This window comes from Ciconia boyciana, chromosome 15 (genome assembly GCF_034638445.1).
Source record: "Ciconia boyciana chromosome 15, ASM3463844v1, whole genome shotgun sequence".
Lineage (NCBI taxonomy): Eukaryota > Metazoa > Chordata > Aves > Ciconiiformes > Ciconiidae > Ciconia > Ciconia boyciana.
In genome coordinates, this window is record NC_132948.1 from 4,649,465 (window position 1) to 4,668,700 (window position 19,236).

At 51.9% G+C, this 19,236-nt stretch overlaps 1 protein-coding gene across 1 annotated transcript; it reads left to right on the forward strand.

The window, feature by feature from the left end:
- The first annotated feature begins 5,081 nt into the window (after positions 1–5,081).
- Positions 5,082–18,302, forward strand: MLEC (malectin). Its single transcript, XM_072879741.1, has 5 exons — positions 5,082–5,670; positions 9,082–9,260; positions 10,591–10,767; positions 10,927–10,984; positions 12,198–18,302. Exons 1-5 carry the CDS (start codon positions 5,478–5,480, stop codon positions 12,425–12,427), a joined length of 837 nt encoding a protein of 278 aa, XP_072735842.1. The 5' UTR covers positions 5,082–5,477; the 3' UTR covers positions 12,428–18,302.
- Positions 18,303–19,236: the final 934 nt, after the last annotated feature.

Genomic DNA, 19,236 nt, shown 5'->3' on the forward strand with positions numbered 1-19,236 from the left:
CCCCACCTCTGCATCCCCCTGGCTTGCAAGAGGGCAGGTGAGAGCCCCTGCGGCGTCGTGGCAAGGAGTGATGAGAGAAAGGGCGTAGAGGGGAGCTGGGTGGGAGGGGGATAGGCAGCAATAGCCAACCCCCCCCTTTTCAGACCATTTCAAACACAACTGTGAGCGTATGCACAGTGGGGGCCGTGCTGCGGGAGCTGAGCTGTTACACCGTTGGTGCCGGGGATTGAGAGCCTCCTTGTGTGGCAGTGCCCTGCTCTCCAGCTTGTTCACACTCAAAAATGCTGCACGTGTCTGCAGCGGTGACAACAGTAGCCTCCAGGCCCTACTAGCTGCTTCCAGACACATCAGATGCTCATCCTCCTTCCCCTTTCCCCAAGATGCTCCCATCCTCCTGCTCCCTTCCCCTACTCTGCCAGGCCTACAGTTGTCCCCTTTCTCTATGCAAAGCCGCAGTCACAAGTTGTCAGGACTAATTTCTGCTTGGCTTCAAAGGACATCATCAATGCTGTGTGTTTCTCAGTGTGACTGGGAGCTGTTTTCCTCTCAGTTGCCCCCTCACTCCAACTGGGAGGTTAGGGATCAATATCCTCCTGCTTCCTCCATCTCAAATCTTTCACTTCCCCGGTTCCCTTTCAGATTCTCAGGGTCCACAAATCCGTGTCCCAAAGGAGGATTTTCTCTTCTGCTTTACTGTTGCTGTGCCAACCAACATAGCTGCAGCAATGGCTGATATCCCACCAATGGAAAAACTATGTTTCTCCTTATATTTGTGTGTGTGCGTACTTGTGTTTGCACAGGCGTGTGCACTGGGAAAGGTTTGTGTGTGCGCGCATAAAAGCAGGGAGTGCAGCTAGGTACCTGGGAGTGCAGCAGTAGAAGAGTTTGTTTGCAAGTGGGTGTATGCAAAGTATGTGTGTATCTATGGAGCTGGTGCAGTCTTAGAAATGTGGGTGTGAGCCAAGAAATTGGAAAACGGATATTTACCGATTTCCATATTTACTGGTACAGCAGCTCTATTGTGCTTAGGAGATGAGGGTGATAAACTGAACAGAGTCCAGAGTCCTGGTAAGTTATATATGTACTTAGGATAATACTGGAGAGGGAGAGACCTGTGCAGGCTTGTGCCTGCCTCAGGGAGTGTTTGTACACAAATGTACTTTGCTTACAGTGGAGCCCTTTGAGGAAAAAGCGTGCGTGTGTATGCAGAGCAAGAGGACAGCTGTGCTGCTTGCCTGCATGCAGCAGAGTGACTGTGCCTGCCCACGGGGACCAGTGACGACGCGGGGCACATGCCTTGTGCCGTAGCCAGCATGCACAAACCTGACGGACAGTCAGTGGCAACAGGCATGGTGGTTGCCTCTGCCTGCTCCTTCCCGGGTCCTGCACTGAGCAGCCGCATCTTTTGCCTGCAGTGGCAGATGGCAGGACATGGTCTTAATTTATTTAAAATTGTAAACCCATTTCTAGAAGCTGCACTGATCCACAGCACAGCATCACGATGGCTGGTGATGTTCTCTGCAAACTACTGCCATTTTCACTTAGGCACGTCCCTGTGTTTGTACCATGGCAGAGCTGTGTTTGTCCTCCCAGGAAACGCAGGGACACCGGTGCTAGGGGAAGGGTGGCCACAGGACACCTTTGTGTCATTGCACAGGCAGTCCTGGAGCCACAGCTACTGCTGAGGAAAGCTGGGTCTCTGCCAAATGATCTGTAGCTCTTTTCTGCCAGGTCTTGCCATGATACAGTGAACAAGTCAGACAGGGCAAGTCTCCAAAGCATTAATTTTTTTCCTTCCAGCAGAAGCTCTTGCTGCAAGCCTGGTTCTACTTGCACAACAAACCCCAAATAATCCCAGGGAGTTTTACTATTTTCTTGTGCAGACAGGGTCAGAGATTAAAGCTCCAATCTAAATAATCTAATTCCAGAGATAATCCTTTTGCTCTCATCTCCAGTCCGGTACCAGGGAGTCTTCCAAGTAGCTCCACATGGCAGGGCAGAGCTGGTCCCCTCCGGGCACCTGAGCCCTGTAGCCCCGTGTGGTTTGGGAGCTGGCCCAGGCAGTGGGGCTGGCTCACACTGACTTCTTAGATGTCTCATTAGCCATGAGGTCTGGTTCTGACCCACACGTCTCCATTGCTCTTTTTGGACATCCCAAATCCCGATCCCTTTTTCCTGCAGGAAACGGCTAATACCCACACACGTGCCCCACACTGTTTGTGAATGATCAGGGCTGTAGACCAGGCAGGACTGATTCAAGACCGAGAGTCATTTTGGCACAGCTGCCCGGGGACAGGGAGAGGTCAAGGGATTGAGAAGACAACCCTGAGCCTTTCACTTGTAGGTTACTGGTGTAAATCCAGCCTGCATCAAGGGAGCTGATGGCTCAGTGGATTAGTAACAGGATACAGAGCCTTTGACATCTGGGGCACAAGCTGGCATCAAGTTGTTGGTGACCACAAGTAATGATTCAGGGGCAGCAGTGTAGGACATCACGGACACAGGCCATCGCAGCACATCTGCCATCCTCTGCCAGCGGCCGTGGCCAGACTGTGAGCCAGGGCGAGCGCTCCTCCTGCACCCGGATGAGCACAGCCACTATCCCTCCTCACTCGCTGCTGCTCAGTTAATCCCTCTTGCTTCATGATGGGCTGCTGATCATTGGGAAATAATCATCCAGGCTAGTTATTAGAAGATGCTCTGACTGGGGAGGCAGAAGAGGTATTGCAATGCTCAGTGCCTTGCCCTCTAAAAAGGCTGAGTCCTTGGATGGAGGGGAAAGAGAGGGCTTTTCCCCTCTGTTCAAGGAGGGGAACTTGTCCTTTTCAAGGAAACTCTTCTCTTTTCAAGGAAGAGTTGCTGGTATTTTGCTGTGAGGTGTGCAGGAGCCCCGGGAGCCCTCGACAGGGACCCCAGGCTTGGCACAGCTACAAAAGCCCCCGGTGACGCTCCCAAGGCCGGGAATGAGCTGGGTTAGGTCCCAGCTGCCCTCATACATGTCTGGGGCCAAAGAGGCCCCTTCAGCTGAGTGACCCGTCTTGGTCATACCTAAATGTTAGCTAGTAAATCCCTTCATGTCTGAATTCCTGCTCATGGGCACGTTTGGTCTGGGCCGAGCAGTTTGATGCTGGGTTTTTAATGAAGACCCAGGACCTTCACTGCACGGCCCCTGTGCCTACCGAGGCAGCGAAGGTCCTGCCATGAGCCTCACACTCCCCAGCTCACCGAGAGGTGCAGTAAGGCTTCAGCCAGGCTCTGCCCAGCTTGGGGCCCCACTGCCATTATGTGTGCATTTGTGAGACCTGCGAGGGCCCTGCTGACCCAGGGGCCAGCGGGCCAGTTGCCTCAGCCCACAAAGCCCTTTGTGTGGCCCTCAGCAGGACCTTTGCTGCCCTCGTGGGTCTCAGGACTGGAAACATGAGGATTCACACCCCCGGACATTGTTCATAACCTCAACCCCGCCGTCTCCTCGGCTCACTGATGATCCACACTGTCCCTCTTCTCACTTCACTTTTGCAGCTCATGGCAGTAACCTGGTGACACACAAAGTGTTCGCATGCTTTGAAGTTGTGCTCCTGACCCAAGCGCATCACAGTTTAAGCTGAGAAATCTTGAGAGATTAGGGAGGATCATCTGTAATCAGTACAAATGAGCTCTAACGAGGCCTCCCTCGGCCTCGCCAACTGGACAGCACTGTTCTGGCCATGACTGCTTGCACTCCTTTACTAACTGAACTTGGGGGACACCCAACAGGTCGCAAACACAGCAGGGATACAGGAGATTAGTCTGGATTTGATCAGATAGTGCCAGGGCTGGGGTCTGTAATGCTGAGATGATTTCCCAGGACCAAGTGTGAGGTGGCTTAGTCTGGAGAGGTGCTAAGCATGTGCATTTTACACTACTTTTCTGGATGTGGTTTCTTAAGCCACCTTGCAGTTTCAGGAACCGCTTCCCGGCAGCAGGCTGGCATGGGAACACAGCGGTGCCATGTCTGCCCTGGCCCAGTTTACCACGAGCCCAAGAGCCGATGTGACAGCAGCAAGGACACGCTCTGGGGCCCACTCGACCTGGGCAGAGCAGGTGAGGGAGCAGGGGGTGGGTGGTTACTCTCCCCTCACCAAACTGACTGCACGTCTCCAAGGCTGTCTCCTGTTAAGAGGCCTCTGAGGTACATTACAAAAGCAACAAGCCCATTTCATTCACAATCTGCAGCTCTAAGTCTTCATTTCTAAAGGCAAATGCATTGTGGTAGACACAAATTAATAAAACGTCATTGGGACTTAGGAGCAGCAGCTGCTAATGCAGTTGGTGACTGAAGCACGGATGTGAGGCTTGGCTGGCATCTGAAGCTTTGAAGAACACCAAGATCAGACAGAAGGGCAAACATGGAGGCAAACATTAAGTTATTTGCCCCCCCCCCGTGCAGCAAGTGAGTTTCATCCAATCTCCCCCTACGATGTCTCACTCCAGTCCTCCCAAGACCTTGCCAAGGTCCTCCAGAAAAAAACAGGGTCTTATGTTCTCCTGTAAAATGCAACACAGGGAGAAAAATCACTGGCAACGTAACGGTTAGCTCCCCCAGCTTCCTCTTTTATTGGCTGTCTTACTTTTCAAGCAGATTATTGTGGTCCAAAGTGGTTGCACGCCACCCAGCTGCCTCGCTCCTTCCCGGGCGGGCCGGTAGCTGCCTTTTCCCATGCTCTATGGCAGGGGCGAAGGGGGAAACGGCGTGTCTTCCTGAGGCAGCGAATCGGTATTGGGAGTTGCTGTTCAGAGTACAGCGGACACGAAACTACCGGGATGTAACGAGGAGCCGCCCCCGACGGCAGCGGAGCTCCCACTCCCCCAGCTCCGCTCCCAGCCGCTTCCCCGAGCTGCCTGCCGCAGCGCCGCCCGTTGCCTCGGCAACCCGTCGGCCTCCCCGCTTCCCGCCGCCGTCCCACAGTGCTTTGCGTCCGGCCGCGCTGGAGCTCCCTGATTGGAGGGGCCGAGGGGGCGGGGCACTTCCCTCAGGCGTCCGGCGCTGAGGGGAGCTCGCCGGGCTGCGTCCCCGCTCTGGAGACGCCGCTGGGAAGCCTCGTCCCTCCCCACCACTCCTTCCTGGGGGAGCCGGTTCTACCCTCGCTCCGCTCCCCTCCCCGAGCGGGCGGTACCGGCCCCGGGCACTCCCGGCTCGCAGGGACCGGCTGCCCGCTCCGCTCCGGGTCGGCCCGCTCCGCCGGACACGCCTCCCTCCGCAGCGCGCCGCCGTCCCCTCGCCTCTCAACGAAGCCTGCTCGCCCGGTCCCGCCGCCCATTGGCCCGGCGCATTATGAATATGCAGATAGAGCCCTGCGGCCGCCTAATGGCAGACAGGCAGAAAATTAATATTCGCGTTGCGGCGCGTGGATTGGCCGGTGCGCGCTCCGCCCCGGCAGCGGGGTAGGCTGCCCCCTGGCGGCGGCAGGAAGGGGCGGGCGCGGCGCCGGGAGCCCGAGATGGTGGGCGCCGGGGCGCGCGGGGCGCCGCTGCTGCCGCCCTTGGTGCTGCTGCTGCTGCCGCTGCTGCGGGGCGCGGCGGGCGGCCTCGCCGACAGCGTCGTCTGGGCCGTCAATGCGGGCGGCGATGCCCATGTGGACGTGAACGGCATCCACTTCCGCAAGGACCCGCTCGAGGGCCGCGTGGGCCGAGGTGAGGGCGGGGGGGGACGCCGGTGCCGCGCAGGCGGCCCGCCGGGGGGGTGTCGGTGGGGCTGCCCTCAGGGCCCGCTCGGCTCCGCTCCGCCGGGGGCGGCGAAGCCCGCCTGTGTCGGCGGGGGTCCGGGACTCGCGTCCCCCCGGCGCCGTCCCGCCTCCCCCGGCCCCGCCGCGGAGGGTCGGTGGGTGTCCCCGCAGGGCTGCGGTGGCCCGGGCAGGCCCGCAGGCGGGGTCTCCTCTCCCTCAGCCGCCCGGGCCCGGCGTCGCGGAGGGGGCGGCTGGGGGACAGCGAGGGCCCTCGGGGAGCGCCGGCCCAGCCCCCGCACGGCACTTGTCACCCACCGGGACCGCGGCCACCCCCGTCCTCCCGCCGGGCCCGGCTGGGGGCTGCACCCCCCCCATCCCGGCGGCGGGATGAGCCCTGCGGGCTTCGGGCTGGTTTTCCCGGCCTCGGGCTGCGGGGTTGTGTAATGCCGGAGGGGAAGTCGCTCCTCGTGGGCTGGAGTGGAATTTCGGCTGGAAAGGCGACGGGAGCGGTCAGGCTGCCAAACCGGCCGCATGCAGCCGCCTGGCTCCTTTTTTTCCGTTTTCCATTGAAAGACCCCAGTTTCCACACGAAGATCTGCCAGTTTGAAGCCCAGCCTGCAGTGCTCTTAGTAAAGTGCGAACATGCTTTGCGTGCTCTGCGCAGCTGAATCGCTCACGGTGCGGGGTGATGCCTGCCACCAGCAGCCTGGTCCCAACAGGGAGGAGCGCTTGCTGGGAGCCCCGGTGCTGGTGCCGGGCGGGAGGAAGGTGCAGCAGGCTGGTCTGCTCCACTGAGCAGCCGAGCTCCAGTCCTGGCAGGGTGTTCAAGAGCAGGGCAGGGACAGAAGCAGAAGTAGAGGCAGATGGGATGTGATCAGCTGCTCTAACTACTGCATCAGTAAAATCTTCTATCTACCAGTAAGGACAGGATGGAGAACTAATATTGCACTTGCACTTGGATTACCTTTTCCTACTTCCCCTGAAACTGCTCTGGTTGTATGAATTCTGCCTGTTTCTCATAATTGGTGCACCAAAACTTAGTTGATTCACAAATGTATTGAAAAGTTAGCTGTGCTGAGCTGCTCCTGCTGTCAGTTACAGGTGAGTGGTGGAGTGCAGAGGAGATGAGCTATCTGTTGACTTTTAAGTCTAACTATCACTGCTTCCATGTAGGACGGTGAGGTTTGTCCTGTGCTATACAGCTAGGACTGCCGTTGCTCACCCTGCATGAGTGCTATCCCGAATGGAGAGCTGCTTGGGCACAATGGATACAGGGGAGGTCACATTTAAATACTAATATGGTTTGTTAGGAGTTTTTTACCCCTGTGGAAGCTGGTGCCCCAGTCACACAAGGTGCCCCGATCACTGTAGATCAGCTTCCCTTCACAGACCTCTCGTGTGACCTGAAGGAGAATGTCCTTGTGGACTTGAACAATTTCTTTTTGAGTTGAGGAGAAAAAAGGGTCTTTTTTGCGTACACTGTGACATGCTCTTCCTTTTGGGAAAGCCTGTGGTGTCTCTTCTGAACAGCAGGCTGTTCCAGTAATCCTGCTTCAGCCAGCAGTGCCAGGCACAGTGGAGGAGACTTTACCCCTTTGAGCTCTCAGCTGCTTTTCCCTCAATGGCTTTTTATTGCACCATTGTTCGGTTTACTCTGGGCTCCTCTCTGTGTTGATAGGCATGTGATGGCTACAGCAGAAATATGTGGCTGACTGGGAGGAAATGGTGTTTCTGGGCTGCACTGCCTCTGGGCAAATTAAAACCTTTGTTTTCAAGCCTCAGTTCAGATCCTGTGCCCTAAGGGACAAAATCTGCTGATGGCAATTACAGAATAGCCAGGTGCCAAACGTAGTTGAGTTGCAGCTTAATGCGTGCTGCTCGTCTCTCGGTGAGCTACCTCTCAGTGCACCCAGTGCGCTGTGAAATCAAGCTCGCTTCCACCACTATTTCAACAGACTTCTGATATGCAGGTGACAGGTCTTCCTCTCCAGTTACCTTCTTGGTTATTAAAGGACTTTCTTCCTATGCAGGCATTCCTCTAATAGGAGCTGACTTCTGCGGAGACCTTGGTTTGCTATCACTGAAATCTGTAGCTGGCCAGAAATATCTGTGTGGGAGGACAGGTTAAACTTTTCACCCTCTGTATTTCTGGTGATTAGAGTCTTCAGTGTTTGCGCCCAGGTTTGAGTGGTAAAGAGAAGCAGAAGATTGCCTGAGTAGCTCTGTGTGAAACAGGAGACTAAGAACTGGCATTAATTTCCTCTCGCTCGTTTGCATTGGCTCCATCTTTGGCAACGTGTGCCGGGTTAGTAGTTCTTGCTTTGTCTTGGCCAATGCAGTGTCTGTTCCCGTGGAAATGGGGGTGGAAGTGGCAAGTGTCAGCAGAGAACTTCGTCTGGATCAACTTCTCCTGCCTGAAGTGCCAGTGGGCAGATGGTGTCCACAGCCTTCCCTCCTGCCCCTGCTTCGCTGGGGAATTACTTGATTTGGAGCTCTTGAGGCATGCATCAGTTTGCATTTGTACAGTAACCCTGACACAATAAAATGTCGAGTTGGGTTAAGGTCTTTTGAGGGCTGCTCTAGAGGTGGTGAAATAATGACTGAGAAGAGGCAAATTTTATTATTTATGTTATTTTCTCAGTTATTGTCCCATTTGGGAATGTTGTTTGGGCCCTTTCCAGGGGGATGTTCAGATGCCTGCAGGCAGCACCCATTTCAGCTGGGTGGCTGTGAGAACAGCAGCTGATGGAGCTACTGGTGCTCTTGAAACCCTTGTGTATCTTTCTTACTTCCTTCTTCCTGTCTTCAAGCTGGCAGATATTGCATGGCTGTGGTGAGAAGAAGGGGTTTTGTAAGATGTCTAATGCTTTTCACCCTTCCACCATTCCCCAGGTTTTCACTTGAGGAGGGTGAGTCTCTAAAACCTGATGCTATCAACCGCCACCTTCAAATTTGTTGAATGAATGAGTCGAGTCAGTCCTACTCTGTTTCGTTTTTGTACTCAGAGTTTGTAATTCGAAAACGTTGTAAAAATATTCTAGGTGTTTTTCCTCTTTGAAGCAGGAGTCAATGGCCAAGTCCTTTGGCTCTGTGCCCTGTTTGTGAAACAGACTCTTCTTTCTGAAACGTTGTGAGTGAGTTTACTGTGTCTTAAACTGCAGCAGGTCCAGGCCTGTTTTTCCACAGGACCCACGTTCTGGGGCTTTGGCCACCTCTGCTTCTGCTCCAGTAGTGCCGCCTCCTGGTCAGAGCAAGGAGGGGAGACAGGTCTGACGAGGGCGGGCGTTTAGGGAGTTAAGCACTTCAAGAGTATATAGTGTCTCTTCCGTGTGCCTCAGAAATTAACCCTTCCTCTCACTGTTTTGTGTGTGAAACCCAGCTTCTGACTATGGTATGAAGCTGCCAATCTTACGATCCAACGCGGAAGATCAGATTCTGTACCAGACCGAGCGTTACAATGAGGAAACCTTTGGCTATGAAGTTCCCATCAAAGAGGAGGGTGACTATGTGCTGGTGTTGAAGTTTGCAGAGGTTTATTTTGCACAGTCTCAACAGAAGGTAAGCAACAGCTCCTTGCTTGTCTCTTTGATGCAAGTTTCTGGCTAAGACTGTGTGTGTCCAGGTTGCCTCTGCTGCTTTGCATGCTGGAGAAAGGTGTGAAGTAAGGCGCTAATGGTTAACTTCGTTCCTAGGGCTCTCATGGGCTCTGAAACTGAGCTCTCTTTGACATTCCAGATACACATTTGGCCTGGAAAATTGTATTACAAAGTATTCAAACAAACACGTGCAACTAAACATAACTAGCACTAGAGTTTTATGATCTGTTTAGGCTGTGCTGGCTTTGAGAAGAAGTGTTTTTGCCTTTTTCAAAGTATTGCACAGATTGAATCGGGGAAGTGATATGGGTTAACCTACTGAAAACAATTTTTACAAATGTAAAAATACTGGTTCAAACTGATCCCAAAAGCACAGAGTTAAATTCAACCCTCTTTATTGCTCTTTAGAGAAGAACAATCCTTGCCCACTTTGAAATCCATCATGTACAGATGTGGAAGCAGAAGCACAAAGAACTCAAAGCCCTGTGATAAATTGGGAGAGAAGTGGTGTGTGTTTTAGTCTGGCTTTCCCCTGACTCCATCAGCTTCTTTATAGTCCTGCTCCTTAAGCCCTGTGCTGCCTTCCTGCCAGAGAAGTATTTCAGGGAGCAGAACTGGTGGGGCTGGCTTACAGAATGGATGAAAAAAGCAGCCTCAGATTAAACTGAAGGGCTGAGGCGGCATCTTTGGTTCCTCTTCCTTCATGTGGTTCTGCTGGGATTCCCCAGGTGCTGAGTGAAGTTTGAGTCATTACAATCCTGAGGAGGACTTTCACTCTGAATTCACAGATGTGGTTAGCAGTTCAACATTTTACCTCCTTCAAACCCTGGGTACTTCACCAGCTTGTTTCCTCTTCTCCACTCTGCTGCAGGCTGTTAGTTAGAAATGGCTTAACTGCCTAGGGTGTGGTGTGCCGCAGCTACCCTGGGGTGGTAGGAGCAGGTCCTTAGCCTGTAAATGGAAGAAAGCTGTGAAAAAAAAAGTATGAATAAACCAGAATAAAATTGTGCTGTCCTCAGTTCTGAACAGCAGACATAGGGGTTATTTTAAAAGTTGAAGGCAGATTTCAGAGTATTTGAAAGCAATGTTAATGCTTCAGTGTCTTTACCTGGCTGCGTTTGGGCTCTGAATCCTTCCCAAGGGAGTAGAGCATGTGTGGTGGGACGGTGAATGCTCCAATGCTTTCTGGTCCTGGGTGCATAACAAGCAGAGACCTCTCCTGTTCTGTTCCCCTTTCAACTGTCACGTGCCTGAATCCGTTCTGACACTCTGTCATTTCTTCCACCCTGAAGGTATTTGATGTTCGCTTGAATGGCCACGTGGTGGTGAAGGACTTGGACATTTTTGACAGAGTGGGACACAGCACAGCTCATGATGAGATCATTCCCATGAGTATCAAAAAGGGGAAACTGAGTGTCCAGGGAGAGGTTTCCACATTCACAGGGAAGCTCCACATTGAGTTTGTAAAGGTAATAAGCTTTGCTGGGCAGAGCCCTGATCTTCCTTTTCCCCTTCTTCCCCAGCCATGTGATGCAGCTGTGTGGTGGGGGAGGAGATGTGATGGTAGGTGGGGGGAATATTTCTTGCCTCAAAGCTGCAGCACTGATTTCCTTCTTTGCTTTCTCTAGGGCTACTATGACAATCCGAAAATCTGTGCCCTGTACATCCTACAAGGAACAGTGGAAGGTAAGCACAGTTTTTGAGCCAGGAGGCTCTTCCCCCTTGGAGAGCAGCCTGTTGCTTCTCAGACCATGAGATCATAGCTCTTGCTGACCCACCTCTGCCAAAACTGTTTCTCTCTCAACAAGTTCCCACAGAGTGCAGTTGTGGAATGAAATAGGTGTGTAGTGTCCCCCTACTCCTCCAAGTGCACAAAGCTGCATCGTTTTTGGAATAAGAAAAATCTATTTGGTTCAGGACTTCCTGCATATGGGGTAGAGGAGAAGGGAATGCGTCTGGTCAGTCTTAGCTTATAGCTACAGCTATAAGCTGTAGGTAAATTACCTCTGGCCTTAGATGTCAGCAGCAGCCCTGCAGACAAGTAATTTACAGACACCTTTTAGCTAGTAGTTAAGTGTTTCTTACCTGGAGCTTTGTTTTGCCATCTCAGCTTGAGGAAAAGGGAGTGTTTTTTGCCAGATATCAGTTCCTCTGGTAGCAGTGGGGAGTGCTAGTAAAGTCCTTGCTCTTTCATCACCCTCTTTGTAAGTCTATGCTGGAGTTGGAGCCCCCCTAGCTCTTGAACAGGGGAGGTTTAGGACCCCTCTCTGACCAAAGCATCAGTTTGCTTTACTATTGGTCAGGGATTGCCAAGTGTTTCTGAAGATTTGGTGCATAACCTTGTGGCTGGCTGGCACCTTGCTGTGTGGGGACCTGCAGTTCAGGCTCCAGGCTCAGAGGACTGGATTTGAGTAGGGTTGGGCCACGCTACTCTGATAGGTCTGGGGTTGAGGGGTGCAATGATGTGAGGTAGGACCATTTGTGGGAAGGGTTGTTCCCGTTCCTGTTTGCACCTGTATCTGCTGGTCCTGTAGGCAGCAGGTGCTTGCTCTTGACCAGATCTCCCTGGGCAGCTGCGGTACCTGACTGTGTATGCTGTAAGTGTGCTTTTGTGCTGTAACTTCTCCTGTGTGACAAGTAGATGGAGTGGATGGATGTCATTTTCTTTGCAGACTGGGTCCTTAGATGCTCTTGCATCATGGAGGAAAGAAATAGTGGTGTGAGCCTCTGTGAGGGAGGATGCTCCTATTTCCTGGGGTGCGCTGGCTGTGGTGTTGATGTGGTGTCAGGTGCCCTGTTGCTGGTGTACATGCTGGGTCGGGGAGAGGGGAATGGAGTGACTTGGATGATTTCCCAGGTTACATCCTGCCTCTTTGCAACCTTTTGTCTTGTCCAACAGATGTTCCAAAGCTGCAGCCGCACCCAGGTCTGGAGAAAAAAGAGGAAGATGATGATGAAGATGAATATGATGATGGCTCTAGTGTTAAAAAACAGGCAAATAAGAACCGGGTTCAGTCAGGCCCACGCACACCAAACCCCTATGCCTCGGACAACAGCAGCCTCATGTTTCCTATATTGGTGGCCTTTGGTGTCTTCATTCCTACCCTCTTCTGCCTCTGCCGATTGTGAGAGCAAGCCCCACAGAGCATCAGCCAAGGGGCTGGGAGGGAAGGAGTTGGACCAAACATGGTTGCTTTCAATTTCTCCATATTGTTCATAATTTAAGGAAAAAAAAAGAAAAAAAAGATGATTCATTTGGAATGAATAGCAGGTCCAGGTAAGAGGGAGCTTACCTTCCCCCTGCCAGCAAGCAGCGAGGCTCTCGCCTTCCCCTTCGCACCATGTGCAGCCTCTGATCCTCCCTGGGGCATCCAAGAGTAAATCGAGTCCTGGCTGTCTGTGTATTGGGCTGTTGGAAGCTGATGCTAGCAGTCCTGGGCCATGTCCCACACTGAGAGAAAGCCATGTGCTGCAAGATCTCTGCCTTTGCTGGGTGGAATATGGTTCCTTAAGCAGGGAAGCAGCTCTTAAAACCAGGCCTGGGTACACGTTTTGTCCAGGAGCGTGGAGGTGTTGTGGTGCCGTTGGGTGACTTAACAACTATGGAGGATGGAGCCTGGCTCAGCATCTCTCTGAATGTGTGCAACACGATGTATGGTACTCACCTGCATAAAGATACCAAGACTCCAGCTAGCTGCTCAGCATCTGTGGAGACGTTCCCCTCCTAAGAGTGCAAGCTGCGCCAGGAGCAGAGGGATTTATCTGGCCTGATTTGCTGCACCAATTGGGAGAGACTTTCCTAGTTTGACAATTGTAATGTTAGATCCATTGCAGAGGGATTCTGCTATAGCCTGCGAGAGGCTGACATTGGCGTCTGATGAGATGCACTTGTTTTCTGTATTGATTACGGCTTTTGTTTCCTTTAATATCCTTTTCTTTTCAAAGGTTTAATTTTAAGCCCAGTTCCTTGTTTTGCCTTTTCTAGCAAGTGACCTCTCCTTTGGAAGAAGCTGAGAATCAGATGACCTAGAGAGAAGGTTCTGGACTTGTTTCTTGGCCTTCTTAACGGTTAGCTCCCCTCCCTGCCCTGTGACTGTGAACAACCTGTGCTGTAGGACAGAGCAACCTTGCAGATGCTCCCTGTGAGCTCTCATTCCCTGTGTAGGGACCAGGCCTGCCTGCAAGTGGTGAGAAGTGCAGTGGAGTTGGTTAGTGTCTTCAGTTAGCTTGGCCTTTTGTGTATTAAGGCACTGTGGTGAAGGGGCAGATGTCCAGCATTTCAGTACTGTAGAGCAAGGTGGTTTGTTGCCCTCCAGAGATCTGGAAGTGAGCAGAACACTGGACACAAGGTCACCCGCTTCCCCTGGGGATATTTCTGCAAGAGGCTTCTGTTTCCACATGCAGAGCCTGTGCCTGCCTGACAGAGGCTGAGCAGAGCAAAAGCCTTCGCTGCACCTGCTGATGCAGAGCTGCAGGGCCCAAGCAGCTGCCTTCCCATGATCTTGGTCTCTGATACTTTGAGCACTTCTGACTGGCAGGAAGGAGATGTTCTGTGTGCTGGAGCAGAATCTGGCCCAGGCATGGTTGGGTGCTTGCGGGTCAGCTTCGATCCCACTGAGCTCTGGGCTCACAGAACACTTCACCTCATGCTATCTCTTGTTCTCAGAAGTGCTCTCTCTTTACCCGGAGCAGCTGCGCTGAGCAGCGTCCTCCTTGCTGCTCTCCTCCCTGGACCTGAGTTTTCTTAGTGGTTGTTCTTGGGTTTGATCCCCTGCAGTGGCTTAGCCTTTCTTTGAGCTGAGAAGGGTCGCAGAATTCCCTAGTTTCTGGAAAGGAAACCGGAGGAGCAGCCTTTCTGCTCTGCTGGGCCCAAGTAGCTGAAGCCTTCTCTTCCTCCTAACCCTCAGGCTGTGCTATGAGCTGTCAGCTCATGGGCTCCAGAACGGGAGTTGGGGGAGGTGTCAAAGCACTGCTCTGCACAGCAGTGGCACTGAACCTTGCCTTTCTGATGGTGTACATCACTGCTATAGGCCTGACCCTAATTCTGTGTCTGTGAGCTAAAAAGCAAGCAGTAGGACCTTAATTACTTTCTCTCCAATTGCACAAGTGTTAACAGCCAGTCTGGGAGAAGCAAGAGGGTCCCTGCCACATGGGAACGAGAAGACAGGCTTTAGAGAGAGCAGATCTTAAGAACAAACCTTAGGATGAAAAGGTGGTAAGCTTGAAGTTGTCTGCTTCGTCTTCTAGCTGCTGTTAAAATCCTAGTACTTATAAAACTCTTATAAAATGTGACCTCTGTTTTGTTTGGTGATGGTACCTGCAGAGATTCTCCAGCGTTTTTGGGATTGCTCTAACTGGAGCACAGAGACATTTAGATCTTTATCAGTTTTGAGAAGCATGAACTGTGCTGTTTTGTTAAGCAAAGAACCTGGACTTGAAAGGAAGCTTCCCTGTAAGGAGCTGTTTTCCTCCAGGCCGTTTAGGTTGCATTTTATTTGAGCATCCTTGAAGCAAGGAATCACTCGGCTTCTTGTGGCTCACCCAGTAATCTCTGCACCTTGCCTAGCATGAGAAAAGGGGTGTGCAGTTAAGTGTGCAAAAGTTGGAGACAAGTCTTCTAGGGTAGTTTATCCCTGTCTCTCCTGGCAGCCAGGGCACCCATTTGGTGCCATCAGCCACCCTAAGGCAAAGCTGTGCAGGGTGTGATCTCTTGTGTTCCAGTTGCTCAGTTCAAATGAATTTGTCATCTTTGAGTAAGAATAGGGAGGAGGAATAGTTCATCCTTCACGGCTTCAACTTAAGTTATTTTGGCTCTGTTTTTATCCATTTTTGTCACTACAGAGCTGGTGTCTGGGTGGTTGGAGGGTTCCTGAGCCTCTTATGGTGCTATGAGCAGTTTTCTTTGTTGGTCTGTCCCCTCCTGACAGGTTTGCCTCGGAAGGAGCCTTCAAACAAAGTGTGTGGGAACACGGGAGGATGGTAGGGGATAACCAGTCAGCACCTTGCTGTGAATGCCGTACTCAGGCTAGTTCCACTTGTCATCTCTGTTCTGGCACCTGCAAGCCACCCAGGTGGGTGTAACAAGATACCTGGTCGTGACCAGGGAAAGAAAAAGTTTGGGTTGGTTGTAGCTTTCCAGCACAGGTGTTTGAGGGAATATCCAAGATGTTGTTTAACTGAGACTGGTTAGAGACAAGCCTGTTTGTGCTTTGTTGCCTCCAGCCAGCAGCAGGCAGATGAAGCATGTGTCCCTGTGCAGCAGTGTGGGGAGCTGGGTCAGAACAGACCCTGGCTTGATTCGTGGAGCGGTTGTGTGGAGAGGGGCAGATAAGGCAATTTTAATAAAGCTTCCACTTAAAGGGGAGACAACACCGTCGACCATGTTTTGGGCCTGGATCCAGCCTCATGGTAGTGGTTACAAAGCCTATTTTAATTACCCCTTCATCAGCCCCTCCTTTTGGACCTTTAAGCCAGGCCATTTTCCCCTTCTGTGTGACTAAAACAACAGCTCTGACCCTTTTGAGTATCCCAGGTGGCAGTGAGCAGAAAGCCAAATGAATTCCTGTCTCTTTTTGGTGCCTTTGTCTCAGGCTTTGAATAAAAGTCTATTTGAAGAAGCTGCTTTTTTTTTTTAAGGAGCTTCTGAGTTGTTTTTCTTTTTCCTCAAGGGACAGGCATTCCCTGCCCTTGTGATCAGCTGGGGACTGTCTCACTGTCCCTGGATGCCAGCTCCGGAGGTCACAGCTGAAGCAGAGAACTGCGAGTGAGTATCTTTGGTTCCAGCCCTTGAGGTCAATGGAAAAAAAGCCTAGCAGGGAAGAACTGGAAGAGCTCCTTCAGGTCTGATCTCCCCCAGGAATCTCCTGAAGGCAGGATGGAGAACTTCCAGACAGTCTGGTGCCTGCATGTCTGTGCAGTTCAGAGCCGAGTGAGTCACGGCTGGGTCCTGGTAGTCATATGGTGCCTACAGCTTCTGGGTGCAGAGCATGGCTTGGGGGGGTCCTGCCCCCCAAACTCACTCACCAACGGCTTGCCCTGCACTTTTTGGGTCTGAACAGGGAGCAGAGACCCATGCTTTGCCCCTTGGCCTTCCTTTAAGTTGAAATGGGACTGCAACAGCCAGGGAAGTGTCTTGATATGGGAAGTCTGGGCTGAACAAGCCTGTCTGATGGAAAACAGCAGGAGGAGGGAGAGGACCAGCAGAGCAGCTTCAGCCCTTGATGTGAGACAGATTCTGAGCAGCTGTGAAGTACCAAGTGTTTCAGGCTCTGTTTGGTGCTCAAATGTGGGAGACATCCGTCTGCTTCTTGCACTTATGTGGCGGGGAGGGAAATATCCCTGCTGAGAATCCAAGGGAAATGGGAGCTGGGCCAGCTCTGACATAATTTACCTACTGGCGCTTCTGCATCTCCACAACAAATGCCAAAGTCTAATACAATTCAAGGATGCTTTTTTTTAACGTCAGCCTGGTTCCACCAGTCTGTCTTCACTGGTTAGTCCCAAATAGGCTCAGACAAGTATTCTCAATGGCACAAACACAACACCATGCTGGAGCTGTGAAGGCTCAGAGATGTGATTACATGAATAGGCCTCCTGTGCTGTACCCCTGCTTCACGCACTGCCCAGCGGGGCTGGGACGTGTGCTTTTCACCTTGGATACGAACAGATTTGTCCCAGGAGTATAGTAGCAACCGCATTGAAATGGTGCTGGGCTGTACGGGAGAGGTGAAAGCAGGTCCATGTCTTCCGGGACTCTGGCTTGCTCAGAGTTTATTGCTGTATATTAAATACTATTTTTGGAGATTGGGGGGAAGATGTGGGAGGGGGAGGGATGTGGCGGTGTTGTCCCCAGGCTGATCAGTGGGACGCTACTGCAGGTTACTGATAGGTTTTGATTTTTTTTTTCCCCAAAAAGTGCTTTATTTAAAAAAAAAAAAAAAAATCAACAAAACAGAAGTGCTTTCTTCCCTCCTAGAAACAGTGCTGGCTGATTAGAAAATGTGAATAATCTTTTGCAAACATCAGAGGTCTTTGCTAAAGAGTTTGTGTGATGGAGATTTCAAGGCAAGGGGCAAAGTACAGCTTGAACCAGTTTAACTGGGGAGAGTGTGAATCTAGGAAATGCAGGATCTCTGCCCTGGAGTTGTTCCCAGTCGCACATAGTGGGGATGTGCTTGCCTGTGTTATCACGGCTGTTCTGTCGCACTATAACAGCTCCTGAGCTAGGGTGCTGGAGTGAAGCAGTGTCTGGAAACTCGCTGGCAAGTAGTGGCTTGAATTTTTTTGTGGTTTCCACAGGGGCTTTGTGTGTTCAGGGCTTTCCCACTCAAGAAGCAGCCAGGTTGGTGAAGCAGCCAGGTTGGTGAAGCAGCCCTGCAGAACGTGAGAGCAGAGGCAGGATTTGTGCTTCATGCCAGGAGGCAGCAGCCAGGACTTCAAGGTGCTGGGCAGGTGGCAGTGATGTCTGGGTCCCATTGCTGTAGCAGCTTTTAGCATTGGCAAATGGTCCCACTGCTCCATAGTGCCCAGCTGCGTAGGCTGGGACGCATGGAAGGGACCTGTGCTGTTGGCACTTAAGGACATGTCACAAACTACTTGAAGCTGCAGGTCTAAGTTGTTTGTAAAGGCTAAACAGTGTGGGGAGACATCTCCATCTGTACTTGTCACCAGTACAAAAAGTTTTTAAGGAGGATTTTTTTCTTTTACTGTCCATTGCTTTGTGTTAAAACAACTTGCAGTGACTTTTTTTTTTAGTTTGTTTTGCAGCAAGCTTGGGCCCTGGGTGAAAAGCACAGATGTCTATTTCTGATTGCATTGGCTTTGCAGGGACTAGATTCGGGGAAAAGATGGGTGTGGGGGTGGGTTATTTTATTTTTGGTACACAGTAGCGGTTTTATTTTTTGATTTCCCCAGGATGTTTGGTTGAGGGAATGTTCTGAAATCTACTGTCTGGCAGTTTTAACCAGCAGTGTGTTAAAGGAAAATAAACAAAATTATATTGTCACTTGGATGAGGTGGTCCCTCTTTTCTAGCGGTGGGGATGGGGGAACCCCCTCTGCTTTACAGCTCCTGTAAAAGCTCCTGTGGGAAGCTGAGACTGACTGCACTGCGGAAGGGACTGCAGGCTGCTGCTGAGATGCAGTTTAACATCCCACCACTGCTGCAGCCCAGAGCTTCTCCCTGCCGCTGCCTGCCTCCAGTACAGCTCTGGTATTCCCTTGCCAGTTGTTTTGGGCGATTAAGTGCAAGTTGAATGGTACAACATCCTCTTAAAAGTGCTGATGTGGACCTCGTTGCTTCCTGTGCAGATCAGGAACACCAGAGATGTAATCTACCTTCTGGGGTTTTGCAAGCTGCCCTGATTTCAGCTTGAAACTGCGTCAGAGGCGGACAAAAAGGGCTGTAGCTGGAACAGAGAGAAAGTAGCACCTTCCTCCTCTAGGTGCCTGCTCTCGGACAAGGGACCCTGGCCCTGTGCAGAGCAGCTGCTCTTCTGGACAGCCTGGGTCTTTGGTCTGTCCTTCCTGGAGCACAGGATGGAGGGACCAAACCTGATGCAGCAAGGAGGATTTGGGAGCACTGGCATGGGCAGGCTTGTTCGAAATAGCATTCTGTTGGCAGTAGCAGGTGCGTGCTGCTAACAAGCAGCAGCAAACGTCATTAACCACTGCTCTAAATCTGTTTCCAGTCATCTTGAGTGTGTTAAGTGTTGGCTGGAGTCTGAAAAGAGGACGCAGATGTTTCTTGTTCTTGCCCCGGTTCCCTGAAGGGCTGGAGGTGACTCTTAGCAGCTCTTAAGTGCCTACTGCAGGCTGGTGGGTAGCCCCTCTTTCGGGAAGAAATGCATTCTTTCCTCAGTGTGATGCTTCTGTGGGACCTCCCCAGTCCCTCCTGTCAAGCCCAGGAGACTCGTCCGATGTCTGCCACTGTCCCTCCGA